This window comes from Lathamus discolor, chromosome Z, assembly GCF_037157495.1.
Source record: "Lathamus discolor isolate bLatDis1 chromosome Z, bLatDis1.hap1, whole genome shotgun sequence".
Lineage (NCBI taxonomy): Eukaryota > Metazoa > Chordata > Aves > Psittaciformes > Psittacidae > Lathamus > Lathamus discolor.
In genome coordinates this window covers 21,264,104-21,277,026 of record NC_088909.1, presented here as the reverse complement: position 1 = coordinate 21,277,026, position 12,923 = coordinate 21,264,104, and the positions used below count along the sequence as shown (strand labels likewise).

General features: G+C 58.1%; 1 protein-coding gene across 2 annotated transcripts; it reads left to right on the top strand.

Moving 5' to 3' along the window:
• Positions 1–49: 49 nt before the first annotated feature.
• On the top strand, positions 50–12,647 carry ST3GAL2 (ST3 beta-galactoside alpha-2,3-sialyltransferase 2). Of its 2 annotated transcripts, none has more exons than XM_065663062.1 (8): positions 50–176; positions 7,601–7,845; positions 7,929–8,354; positions 8,452–8,645; positions 9,018–9,197; positions 9,376–9,421; positions 9,590–9,709; positions 10,035–12,647. In XM_065663062.1, exons 3-8 carry the CDS (start codon positions 8,022–8,024, stop codon positions 10,206–10,208), a joined length of 1,047 nt encoding a protein of 348 aa, XP_065519134.1. In that variant the 5' UTR covers positions 50–176; positions 7,601–7,845; positions 7,929–8,021; the 3' UTR covers positions 10,209–12,647. The 2 variants fall into 2 exon arrangements, with proteins under 2 accessions (XP_065519134.1, XP_065519133.1); XM_065663061.1 differs by lacking the exon at positions 50–176 and adding an exon at positions 691–825.
• The last annotated feature ends 276 nt before the right edge of the window (positions 12,648–12,923 follow it).

The following is a 12,923-nucleotide window of genomic DNA, read 5'->3' as shown; positions in this document are numbered from 1 at the left end:
GCCTCCCTCCCGCCCCTAGGGTGTTTGCGGAGGGATCATGGGGTTTTTTACGTTTTCTGCCCCCAAAAGGCCCCCTCATCCGGCGGCGGCGAGCACCCCTAAGTGCCCGGTGCCACCTGCGTCACGAGCCCGCCCGGACTCAGCTCGGCTCCCCTGCGGCGAGCCGGGTACCAGCGGTGGGTGCCGACGGGCGCCCCGGGGTGGATGCTCTAGGGGTGTTGGGGTGGGTGGTGGAGTGGGCTGCTGGTGGGTGCCTCGTGTGTGCAGGCGTGGGTACCGGGGAGTGCTGATGTGCCGGGTGGGTACCGGCATAGGCATGGGGGAATGAGGGGATGGTAGCGGGGTGGACATCGAGGGGTGCCGGTGTGCGGGGTTGGGTACCGGGAGGCGCTGATGTGTCGGGGTGGGTACGGGGATGGGTACCAGGCAGGGGTACAGGGCGTCCACAGACGCCGATGAGCAGGGTGGATACCAGGATGGATGCCGGGGGGGTTGCGACGAGCCGGTGCGTACCGGGAGGTTATACCAGGGGTAGCCGATGCGCGGGGCAGTGCACCGGGAGGGACTCCGGAGGTGCCGGTGCGCCGGGTGGGCTCTCCTCCTACAAGTCCCACAAGCCCCCCGGGCGGCCGCGGACTACATCTCCCAGGCTGCCGGGCCTGATCCCCCGCCCCGCACGGCGCGGCGCGGCCCTGCCCGGCCCCGCACCGCACGGCCCCGCGCGGCGCGGAGGGCGCGGTGCGAAAGGGGGGCCGGCAATAGCAGCGGCGGCGGCTGAGGGGCCCGGGTGCGCCCGGCGGCGGAGCCGTGACGGAGCCGAGCCAGGTACCGCGGCGGAGAGCGGGCCCGGGGCAGGGGGGATCGCGGAGTGCGCCGGGGAAGGGTGGCCGGGAGCTGCCCCCTGGCTGGGGAGCGCGCACCCGAGATGTACTGGGATCAGCCCCGGCGAGGATGTGCTGGGCCGGGGCCCGCGGTGCTAGCCCCGCGGAGGATGCTCGGCCATGGAAGGGGGCGTCGGGGATGGGGGTGCTCCCCGGGGAGCTGGCCCTTTCCTGCCGAGTGTCCCGGGGTGCTGCTCAGGGCACGGACCCCGGTGGCGGGTGCTGGGGGCAGAGCTGGGGTGGCTACAACGGGGACCGGAGTAAGAGGGTAGGCTGTGCGAGGGTGCCCCAGTCCCCAGCAGTGACAATGTGCATGTGAGGTCCCTCCGCAGCAGAGTGACACATGGCTGCGTGACACACGGCGTCCTCGCCGGGGTAGTGGCAGCCAGGATTTCACAAACACAGCTCGAGCGGCCCCGGGGACACGGCTGGAAACTGTGTCACCGAGCAGGAACATGTCCCCTGCTTGCCGCCGTGTGGGTGGCGGCGCCAGCGTGGGAGCCGGTCAGCCTCCAACCCGACGGGGTTAGGGGGTGTCTCCCCGGCCGAAGCACGGCTGTTGGGGTGCTGGAGCCCAGCTTTCAGGGCCTGGGGATGCGAGGGGTCCCCATGCACGCTGGGGGCTTGGGTGCTGCTGAGAACGTGAGGTTTTGCTGGGGCTCCAGCTGTGAAGCCCGAGCATTTATTGCAAAGCTCCCAGATATTTCCCCAGAGCGAGGACTCCCCATGCCAGCAGGAGGATTTTGGGGTATGAGGAGGGTGCTTGGGCAGCGGGGAAGCTTGGACTGGATGAAGGGCCACGTCCCCCCTTTCTGTGAACAAGGGGAAAACATGGCTGAGTGAAACGAAATAACCTCAGAGCCCCCAAACTTGCTGCGTTTCCCTCCAGGAGAACGTGTTTTCTCCATGCTGGTGGAGGTAGTTTTGCTCCCTGTTATCTGCGGATCTCCCCTTTTCCAGCATGGCCCCAAGCAGCAGCCATGGCTACATCCCGGCCATCCCGAGGCAGCGAGCTGCAACGGGAAGTTGCTCAGCGCTTTGGGCTTGGTTTGCCTTTTTCTTCCCCTTTTATTAGAGCCAGATGTTGCGTCCACAGCGGTGATGCTTGGGGCGGGGAGAGGAAGCTGCTGTCCCCTGCAACCCACCATGCGTGTGCCTGTCTGTCTGTCTGTCCCCATCAGGCAGTGAGCAGCAGCCCCGCTGCCAGTTGCCTGTAGCAGCTGCCTGTCAAAAGCCTTTCCCTCTCCTCCAAGGAGCTCATGGCAGTTCCTGGGAATGGCAAGACGCTCTCTGCTTGCTCGCCCACGTCTCGCCGGTGCTGGAGGCAGGCAGGGAGAGGAGAGCAGGCAGGAGAGGAGAGCCCTGGCAACCACACACTGGGGGAACTGACTTCGGCTTGAATTTTCATGCCCAAACGACTCCAGACTGGCACTTTTTGGTGAAAGGCACCGGTGGCTCCAAGGGCGAAATGGTTTTCCCTCTGGCTCTTGGCATTTCAGATGCCGCCCCAGCTTGGCCCACGCCAAGGCCCCAGCAGCTTAATGGCTTTCATCTCCTCCCGCTGCATTTAATTCTTGCAAGAGTGCAAACTGCTAATTGCTCTCCAGCGGCTCAGCTGGCTTTGGTGCTTCCCAATGAGCTGTGATTTATAAGAGCCTGCCCGTCCCCGAGGGCCTAGGTTGTAGTGGGAGAGGCTGTGAACCTCCGTCTTGGGCTCTAGGGGATCTCTCAGCTCCAAATTGCGCTTTGCCATTGTCATGTCCCGAAAGCTTTTTTGGAGACTGCAAGAAATGTGGGCCTTGGCTCTGTGGCAGAGTTCCCAGAGGTGCTCCCCAAACCACATATGGATGAATGGTGAATACATATATAATATGTTTAATAACAAATATATATAATCTGTATTTTTCCCTTTGAGTGACGGGGCTCTAAAGTAACCCCAGTGACAGTCACTCTTGGGAAGGCCAGAGCAAGGTGCAGGCACTTTGCCATTGGTGCCACCATGTCCCCAGAAAGGGACCTTTGATCTGCAGCCATAATTGGGCTAATTAGGAGCATGCAAATGCTCCTTCTTCCCTCTTAAGTGTCCAAGCAGAGCCCTGGCTAGCAGAGAGGAGAAAGCTGGGTTCCCTCACTGGGTCCTGCTCTTACGTTACATCTGGTGGGAACCCCTGGCAGTTGTTGGTCTATCCTGGGATCAGTGGTGGAGCCTTTCCTAACATCCCTGTGATGAAATCTCCTAGGTACAATTTTCCTAACGAGTTCAAGGTCCTCTCAGCCCTGCCCACGAGCAAAGCAGGCTGCGGTTCTCTGCTTGGGCTGTGTCCTGTGGCAGAAAGGGAGCTTTCGGTCACAGCACCCATCAACCAGCCCTCAAAGCCCTCAGGTTTCTACCGCTTCCGATCCTTGGAGCTGCTGAGCTCCAGGGAGAGGGATGCAGTGGGGGCCTCACATCTCTGCTTGCCTTCCCTGGGCAAAAGGCCACGGCTGGAGTCAGCTCCCCAGCCTGGTGTTGGCCCATTCTGCGCTCCTGCACATTTTTTCCTGGTGAGGCATGGATCATGAACCTTACGGCTGGGGAAAATGAGCTGTAACAGTGGAGGGGGAGCAGTTCTCTCCCTGCTGGGTGCTGGTGATGAAGGGGAGCAGAAGTCTTTTGCTAGGGACCATGCCTGCTGCAGTTTGCCGCATCCTTGCAGGTGGCTGAGGACGGGGGGGAGACCAATTTGGGGGTGTCTCTGGAGTGCTTTGCATGGGGAGCTGGAGGGAGGATGAAGGAGAGGAAGCAGTGGGGGGGTGGTGAGTACCAGGCTCTGCCTCGTCTGCTCTGCTGGGGCTCACTGGCCACCCCATCTGCTAGCCAGCCTGAGCCCGGGTGCTCAGTGTGACCCAACTGCATGGTGCCCAGACCACTGCTGTCTGATGTGGTGGTACACAACCTGGTGGTTTGGTGGTACCCAGGTCAGTAGTACCCAGCAGTGAGGCAGCTCGTGCAAACTGGGGGCTCCGGAGTAGGTGCCTGGGGGTGCAGGGCAGCGCGGCTGGGTCTGCCCCTTGGCTGTGGCTGGCTCTGCAGGCATTCAAGGCCGGGGGGGGATGGTGGGGCAGAGTTTCTCCACTGCATCAAACTGAGCAGCGACTTCCTGTCCTCTTCCTGCCTGTCCTCAGAGAGGAGGCTGCCTCCTGTGCAGCGACCTGTGCATTATGAGGCCACATGGAGAGTGCGGCCTTGGGCTTATCAACCCCCCTGGAGTGCAGGGGCTTGGGATGTTGCAAGCCCCTTCCAACCACAAGGGTGGGAGCATCCCTTTCTGAGCTTTCCCACTGCTGGCACATCCCCTGCACCCCCAAATCCCATAGGAAATGACCTCACCAGTGGCTGGCTCTGTCCCAGCTCCATGCCAGGTATTTGGCCTCCCAGGCTCTTTCCTGTCCTCATCCCAGTGCTGAGGGATGAGCCTGAAATAACCTCTCCGGATGCTGGGCATGAGGAAACCCTGGAATTGCTGCCATGGCCAGCAACCAATTAACTGGGCTCCATTAGCTGATTGAGCTGGCTGATAAGAGTATGATTAATTAAAAGGATAAAGAATAAGTTACCTGGTCCTTACTGCTGTCAGGTGATGGCGATGGGTTAAGCCATGAAATTGGCTTCTCCTGTTAATCCCTTGTGCCATCAGCCCTTCGTGGCATCACTTAACAACAGGGAGAAAAAGCACCAACACTGAGCTCGCTTCCCTTCCCATCCACCTTCCGGAGAGGCAAAAAGAAAAGATAAAGGGGAAAAATATGATCCCTCTGGATGGACAGTGCGGGAAAGGACCTTTTTAATTAACCACGCTTTTCTTGCTGGGTCTCAGTTTGGATTTGGAAGCCAAGTGATGCAGAAGGACAGGGGCATTGCCCCTTCCTGCGCTGCCTCCGGCAGATTCCTGGTCACCATTCCAAGCTAACATGAGCTGACAGCCCCAGCTAAAGCAGCGCCTGGGGGGGCTGCGACCTCGGGCAGCCAGTTGGGCTCTGGAAAAAGGTGAATTTGAGGGGTTTTGAGTTTTTGTAGTAATTCTGCTTGCTGAAGCCAGGCCTGGAACAAGAATGGATCATGACTTGGTATTTCTTTCTGCCTGGGGCTGGAGAGGAAGATTCTGTTCCCTTCCTGTTAAAGAAAAAATATCGCTAAATCTCATTTTTTCCATCCATGACAGCAAGAGGAATGCTGGTCCAAGACAGAGCCATCCCCACTGCCCCCTCTTCCACCTACAGAAGCCAGGCACAGCTCCAGCACCCAGTCACTAGTTCAGCAGTGGCAGAGGTGACATCCCTGCAAAGGGGCTGTGGGAAGAGTGGCACCTGGATACCCAGGGGTGCGTTTCCCGATGACTCCTGGGGGAATTCCCAGCCCCAGCATGCCTTCAAGGAGCAGCAGCTGGTGTGGGCAATGCTGCCCCTGCTCCTCTGTGCCCCTTCTCACCGGCCCCAAGCAGGGTGACCCCCATCTCCTGGTGACAGCTCCTTCCTGGGCCCACCCTGTCATTCACCAGCAAGGAAATCAGTGCAACAGCCTCAGGATATCTTAGAAATGAACAAACAAGGCCGAAAAGACCTTGTCTTGGGGATGTGCTCAATGGTGTTACAACTGATGGGGATGTGGAAGACATCCTCCAGGCCCCTGGGCTGTGAGTCACATTTCTGCAGCATTCATCCTGAAATTAAACCTTATACATCCCAAAAGGAAAGATGATATGATTGGAAAAATCATCCAACTGTAAAAGCAGCGAAGCAATTTGGCGGGCCCTTTTAATAGCCTCACTTCATTATGTCTTACAATCAAAGAGAAACCCATGTTTGATGAGCCCATGGTCTTCAGGAGGCAATTAAGGAGACCTGGGGATGAATTTGGGAGCGAGAAGACATTTAGTAGTATTGCTGAGTTGCTGGGCTCACTCACCACAGAAGAAATCCCCAAATCCTCTGTTATTTTAAGAAGAAAACATCAAACCCTGGTGCAAAGGGCCTCTGCCGTGCCTCTGGTCAGTGGGGTTTCATTTGGCAGTGACAGATTGGATTGGATTTGGGGAGCTGGCAGTGGGGGTACGGTTAATGCTGGGATGTGGATGGATGTGTAGGTGCTGTGTCCCTGCTGGGGTCTGTAAGGACCGGTGCAGATGGCAGCAGCCACCAGCCCCTGCTAGGGAAGGGATGACTCAAACAAACCACTGGGATTTCAGGATGCTGGGCTGGAGGATGGTTTTCCACTGGGGGCAGCTCTGGGAGGCCCAAGACAAAACATGATCCAGATGCCAGGATGCGGCAGGCAGGACGCAGCTGGGCTGAGGAGCCGGAAAGGGAGTTTTCCCCCTTTCACCAGGAACAAAAATACCACAAGCACGTGATGGCTGATTTCCTTTAGCCTTTAAAAAGCCCCATGGGATGTAGAGCGGAGGCAGCAGGGGAAGGGGGATCAGCCCATCCTGCTTGGCGTCCCTTCCATGGTGCAGCTAAAAAGAGCCCAAAATTGCCTTTTGCCTCCAAAACCTTCCAGCATGGTGCATCTGCAGGGGATATGGAGCTTTTGACTGGCTTTGTCCCGAATGCCCCTTGATGCAACCCTCCGTTAACAAACACCCCTGCGTTTTCCACTGGCAGCAGCCCAAAAACTCATTGCAGTTGCTTGCTGGCCGTGTGTGTCTCACAGAGACATTAAATACCCCTGTAGACAGGGAAGAGACTTGGACAGCAATCATGCCAGGGACGCACATCTATTTTCTGTCTCTGCAAAAGCTGACACCCCTTGGACAAACACTTGACTGTGGGTTGATAATGATTTGGGCAGGAGCTGTCTGTGTGATGGGATGGGGGGATTGGGTTTTTTGGGCCATGCTTATGTCTTGCCCATTCCAGCAAGGAGCTTTTGGGGCTGCTCAGCAGCTTCCATCCCTGGGAAGAAAGCTGTGATCTTGCATAGGATGATTTTTCATAGGAAGGAGGCATCCTGGTGCCTGCTAGGTCCTAATCAGTGCTGCTGGCCTCTGCATTGGCCTAACTGGGGCCAGTGCTGAGCTTTGGAGGTGATGCTCCCATGGGTGATGCTCCTTTTCAGGGTGATGGACCCTGCCCCAGCTCAGCAGCTGTGTTAAAAGGGGATTTTCTGCTATTTTGTGGTTTTCTGGCTGAGGAGGGTCTGGCTTGGCCTCCCCCTGCTCCTCCCCCAGCACAGGCGCCAGCACCTCTGCCCTGGCTATTTTTACCCATTGGGATCATGAGCCTTCACGGTGACCTTTCCCGAGGGACGCTGCCGCACAGGGGGCACAACAGCCACTGGTGTCGCTACCCTAGGGCCCCCGCGGGGCTGTGACATGGCTGTTGCCTGTCGGTGGTGGCAGCAGCTGATGAAGAGGGGTTTGGAGGGGCTGCTTGTGGCTTTGTAGAGGAGGAGGGTTGAGCCTCAGAAAGGAGCCGCTTGTTCAGCTCCAGAGGCAAGTTTGTGGTTCATCCTCTCTGGCAGAGATGGGGAGGGCACAGCCTGGGAGGAGCATCTCTGTTTGCTTCGCACCAGCTTGTCCCCTCTGGGGATGGGTTGGGCTGCATTTTGCAAAGCTCAATGGGAATTAACAAACCCCGTGGCCCCCCAGCACCCTCGTCCTGCTCAGTGTGCCCCTCAGCTCCGCCATGTGCATCACCATCCCTAGACCTGACGCACCATCCCTTCCTTCCCATTCCAGGCTGGTACCGCAGTGGCCATGTTCCCGAGCCGGTGGTGGTGTGCAGCGTGCCAGCAGATCGACTGAACGCAGGGAATGATGAGCACCATCACAGCTGAAAGCCAGCCACGACCAGGACCTGGAGCTGCCACCGAGGTGTGGTGCCGCGGCTGAGCCCGGTGTGCTGAGTGTGCCGGACCCCGCACCCAGCAGCACATGCTCTCACTGAGGCTGCACCACGCGGATGGAAAGCTGCAGCCCGGCAGGTAAGAGCTCAGTGTGGTGGCTGCTGGGGGGTTCTGCATCCCCCCTGTTCCGCCGCAGTGAGCTGAAGCTCTGTGTCCCGCAGGGACCCTCGCTGGCTGGCTTACGCCATCCTGCGCCCTATGCCCCAGCCCTATGCCGGAGCGGGCCCCCTCCCCGGCTCAGCCGCTTGCCGACCATGAAGTGCTCGTTGCGCTTCTGCTTCCTCTCGACCGCCTTCCTGCTCGTCTTCGTCATGTCCCTCCTCTTCACCTACTCCCACCACAGCATCGCCTACCTGGACCCTGGCGGGCTGGGCGGCATCCACCGAGTGAAGCTGGTGCCTGGCTACGCCGGCATGCAGCGGCTCAGCAAGGGGGGCCCATACCCCCGGGGCTGCGCCTGCCGCCGCTGCCCGGCCGACGAAGCTGGGGCTGCTGAGTGGTTTGATGTGCGCTACGATGGCACCGTGTCCCCGGTGTGGACCAAGGACAACATGGACCTGCCACCTGATGTCCAGAGGTGGTGGATGGTGAGCAATGAGACATCAATGCCCCACACCTCCTGCACGTGGAGCTTTGTCTGCCACTGGCTGGTGACCCCACACCCTTCTCCTCCACCCCTCGCAGATGCTGCAGCCCCAGTTCAAGTCCCACAACACACATGAGGTCCTGAGCAAGCTCTTCCAGATCGTGCCAGGCGAGGATCCCTACCGCTCCCGCGACCCACGCCGCTGCCGCCGCTGCGCCGTGGTTGGCAACTCGGGCAACCTGCGTGGCTCTGGTTATGGGCCAGAGATCGACGGGCACGACTTCATCATGCGGTGAGGGCAGGGGACCCCCCCAGCCCCACAGCCAGCACAGAGGCACGAGGTGATGCCAGCAGCACTGGTGGGTGCAGGGTTCCCACTGGTCACCTCAGCGGCATCTCTCCTGGTCTGCAGGTTCCAGGGGGTTGTCCCTGCTCCAGCTGCTCAGTTCTGCATGGGTTCTGCTGGGTGCTGGAGTGGACCCAGCCCTGCCACCTCCCCTGGGCTGGCTGGGGGGACCACCAGCTCATCCCAGCACCCTGACCATCAATGGGCTGGGAAACTGCCCCTTGGCAGCCTTCAGCAGGTCACAGGGGACACCCGTGTCATCTGCAAGGGAGCAGGGTGGCTGGGAAGGGGGTGTCACCTTCCCTGCTCTCTCCGCAGGATGAACCAGGCCCCCACGGTGGGTTTCGAGGGTGATGTGGGCGGTCGGACCACGCACCACTTCATGTACCCTGAGAGTGCCAAGAACCTGCCTGCTAACGTCAGCTTTGTGCTGGTGCCCTTCAAAACCCTGGACCTGCTCTGGATCGCCAGTGCCCTCTCCACCGGCCAGATCAGGTTGTAAGTACACGGCTGGCACCCACAGGACTGAGCTGGTTGCTCACCTACCACCGAGGCGTCTCCCCTGGGTTCCTCCCTTGGTTCCTTCCTCCTGGAGCATCCCAACTGCCAGTAGCTCAGCTTGGGGTTGGAGGACACGGGACCTCTGGTTGCTCACCTGCCTCCATTTCCTTCCCAGCACGTACGCACCTGTGAAGCCTTTTCTGCGGGTGGACAAAGAAAAGGTAAGGAGGGCTCATTCCTGTGCTGCGATGAACACCCGTTTGGCCATGGCGCCCTTCACCCCATCTTCTCCTGGGGTCCCTGTGCACATCTTGGTGGTCCTTCCTGGGGTGCTGATGCCAATTGGAATATAGCCCGGCTCCAGCACTAACCCCAGCGTGTCCTCCCAGGTGCAGATCTACAATCCTGCCTTCTTCAAGTACATCCACGACCGCTGGACGGAGCACCACGGGCGCTACCCCTCCACCGGCATGCTGGTGCTCTTCTTTGCCCTCCATGTCTGCGACGAGGTGGGTGATGGCTTCTCGGGATCCTCCTCTGTGCTGCGGGGACCTGGCTGGCATGGGCTGAGTTTGCTGGGACCCTGAACCTTGCTGGGTTAGGGAGTAAGGTGGCTTCTTTGGGTGCAACTGCAGCAGTTTCACTTCCTCCAGTTGCCTGACACTACGGTGATGGGCACCCTCGTGTTGATGGGCACCCTTGAGCAGTGCAAAGGCCAAGCAGAGGGGTGTATGGTGTGAAACCACCCCAGCAGTGTCGCGGATGCTTGTCCAAGGGGGTTCCCCGCCTGTTGTGAGGGTCAGGGCTGGCTCATCCACCTCCTCACATCTGCAGGTGAACGTCTTCGGGTTTGGCGCTGACAGCCGGGGTAACTGGCACCATTACTGGGAGAACAACCGCTACGCCGGGGAGTTCAGGAAGACGGGAGTGCACGATGCCGACTTCGAGGCGCACATCATCGACATGCTGTCCAAAACCAGCAAGATCGAGGTGTACCGGGGGAACTGAGCCTGCCCAGCTCCCGGCTCTCCCCAGAGCACCAGTGGAGCCAGCCTGGCCTTGCTCGGTGCCTCAGCAGCCAGGCAGGTTCAGAGCTAAAGGAGACTCTCTGCTTTTTTAATTATTATTAAGAAACCCAGCTGAGAAAGGATTTGTAAACACAATCAGTGACCGACGGCGGCGGCCGCCGCCTTGCATCTCTTTACAGTCAAACCAAATGCTGCTCTTTTTAAAACAAGACGACAACCCCATCCCAACCACCGAAGCCGGGTGACTTTGGGGAGCACCTGAGCATCGCGTCTGGGCTGAGGGAGACCTGGTAGCCCAGCAGCCTCACTGGTCGAACAGCTGCTTCTTGCTTCCTTTATTTTGATATGGGTTTTTTTACTCACCCGGAGCAGCCGCCCCTGTTGCTTCCCCAGGGAAGGCTCCCTCCCAACACATCAAGTAGGTCCTGGTGCAGCTGGATCGCATGGACCCATCATGGGGAGCTGGTAGCCATGGGAAGCCAATGCTCTGCTGCAGGCTGTTGGCTGCCGGCACGGCCAGGCTGGGACATGGATTGGACTCCTGCCTCCAGGGCTGGTCATCCCTGCTCCTCTGTCCGAGGACTGAGGAAGGGTAGGATGGATTTCAGGGGTGGCCGTGCAAAAGGCAGCTAAGAACCCCACAGGAACAGCCCCTGGACTGGGCTTTGCGAGAGCTTGCAGGATGCTCAAGAGATGCAGAATGCAGCAGCAGCTCGAGTCCCACCAGAGGGGAGGAGACAAGTTTTCCCCTGGCTTTTGTATTGGGAAAAATAACAGATTAGAGATAGCTTTAGTGGGTGAATGAACTGTGCTTTTGCTTTTGCATTGCTACAGACAGCTCTGGTGAGAAGCTGAAATCCCAAAGTCTTTGCTCTGTTTATGAAGGTGGGACTTTGTTGATAACAGCCTGGTCCAGCCAGTGTCCTCAGGGTCCCCAGGGTTTCCTGTGGCATGGGACAGATGCAGAAGGGAAGTGCCTCCCCAAAGATACAACCAAAACCACTTAATTCGGGTCAGTCAGGCAGATGGGTTGGGTGTAGGTTGGTATTGTTTTAGGAGATGCTGGAAAGAAAAAGGCAACCATGGAAAAGGTACCCCAGAGAGGGACCTGCCTGCACGGCTGGTGACCGCTCTGATGCTTGGCATGGTGGTGGCACAAGCCCCACAGGGGAGGGGTTGTGGGGCTGGATCCCAGGTTGCTATAGCTGTTTGAGGAACAATCACCATAGGGGTTTTACCCTTTGTGATTTTACGCTTTTTAACTCTTTTTTATCAGGCTTTCCTGCAGCAGCCTCTTACCTGCTTCTCTGCTTTAGTTTTCTTTTCCTGAGGTTTCTCTCTGCAGTCATGAAACAGGAGGGTTTGGGTCACCTGGAGCAGGCACTGAGCATCCCCTGGGCTGGGGAAATTCATCTTACCTGTCCACAGGGCTTTGATCCCTTCAGTTTTATGGTGGGTTTTGATAGAAGCGGTGCTGCACAAGCAGCCCATCCATGACCTGTGACCTCCAGAGCCAGGCCCAAGCCCCTCTTCAAACCGCATGATATGGAGACAGGTTGCAGTGAACCCCAGTCTCCACCTTCCTGGGTTGTTTCTCCTCTTTTTATGGGAAGAAAACTAAACCCACAAAACCACGAGCAACAATGAGTGCCTTGACCACCTCCTGTCGGCTGCGCCGGGCTGTGCCCGCTCTCTTGCCAGTGGTGGGGGCTTGGCTGAGTCATCCAGCAGTCAGAACCACTTCCCTCCTCGCGCTGGGCTGGCTCTCAGCTGGGGTGTGCTGCTGGGGCACACAGACAGAGAGGCAAATGGCATTTGGAGAGGCCAAATCTAGTGTGACAAGGCTGACCATGCCCAGGGCCAGGCCAGACAATCACAGGGCAAGCGGAGGCACTGGGTACCAAACCCAGGTATCAGATGCACTAGCAGCACAGTGCCAGTGTCTGGCTTGCTTGTGGCTCCTTGCTGCCCTGACAGTATTTTTATTGGGCTGATTTCATTCCCCTACCCCCTTTTGGTTTTTAATTACTATGTTTATTTAAGCTCTCCCGCTAGGACTTGCACCTTCTGTTTCTCTGGCACAACAGCTGCTGGCCAGGCGCAGGAGGAGGATGCTGCACAGCTGGCAGGGAGCCATTGCGATGAACACCACTGTACTGTACATAGAGGAGGTGTCAGGCAGAGGCTATGGGCAGAGAGGAAGTGCCCAGGCTTGGTCTTCATCACACAGTGCCTGATGGAGCACCCATCACCTCCCACCCTGCAGGGAGAGGCACCAGAGCTCTGAGCTAGGGCTGGGAGCAGGGGGGTGCCTTTGGCTGTAGCCTCTGTGTACATGGAGATTTCTGCACACAACTGTCTTAAAACAACTTTTTTTTTTCTTTTTTTAAGAAAAGACAATAAAAAACATGCATCAGAATTGCACTGTGTTTTCCTTCTGGTAGCCCTGCCGGCTGGATAGAACGCTAGAATCAACCAGGTTGGAAAAAAACTTTTAAGACCATCAAGTCCAACCGTTACCCCAGAAGTCCTGCAAACCTGAAACACTGAAGCCGGTTTTCTTCCCTCGGTTGCTTTCCTTTCTGAATGTTCCATCTTCTAAGGGCAAAAAGAACAGCTTTGTGAGGATTGTCACATTTACAGAGGGAAGAGCAGTTCCCTGTATCCTGGGCTTTCACCAGGCCACCACGTTGCT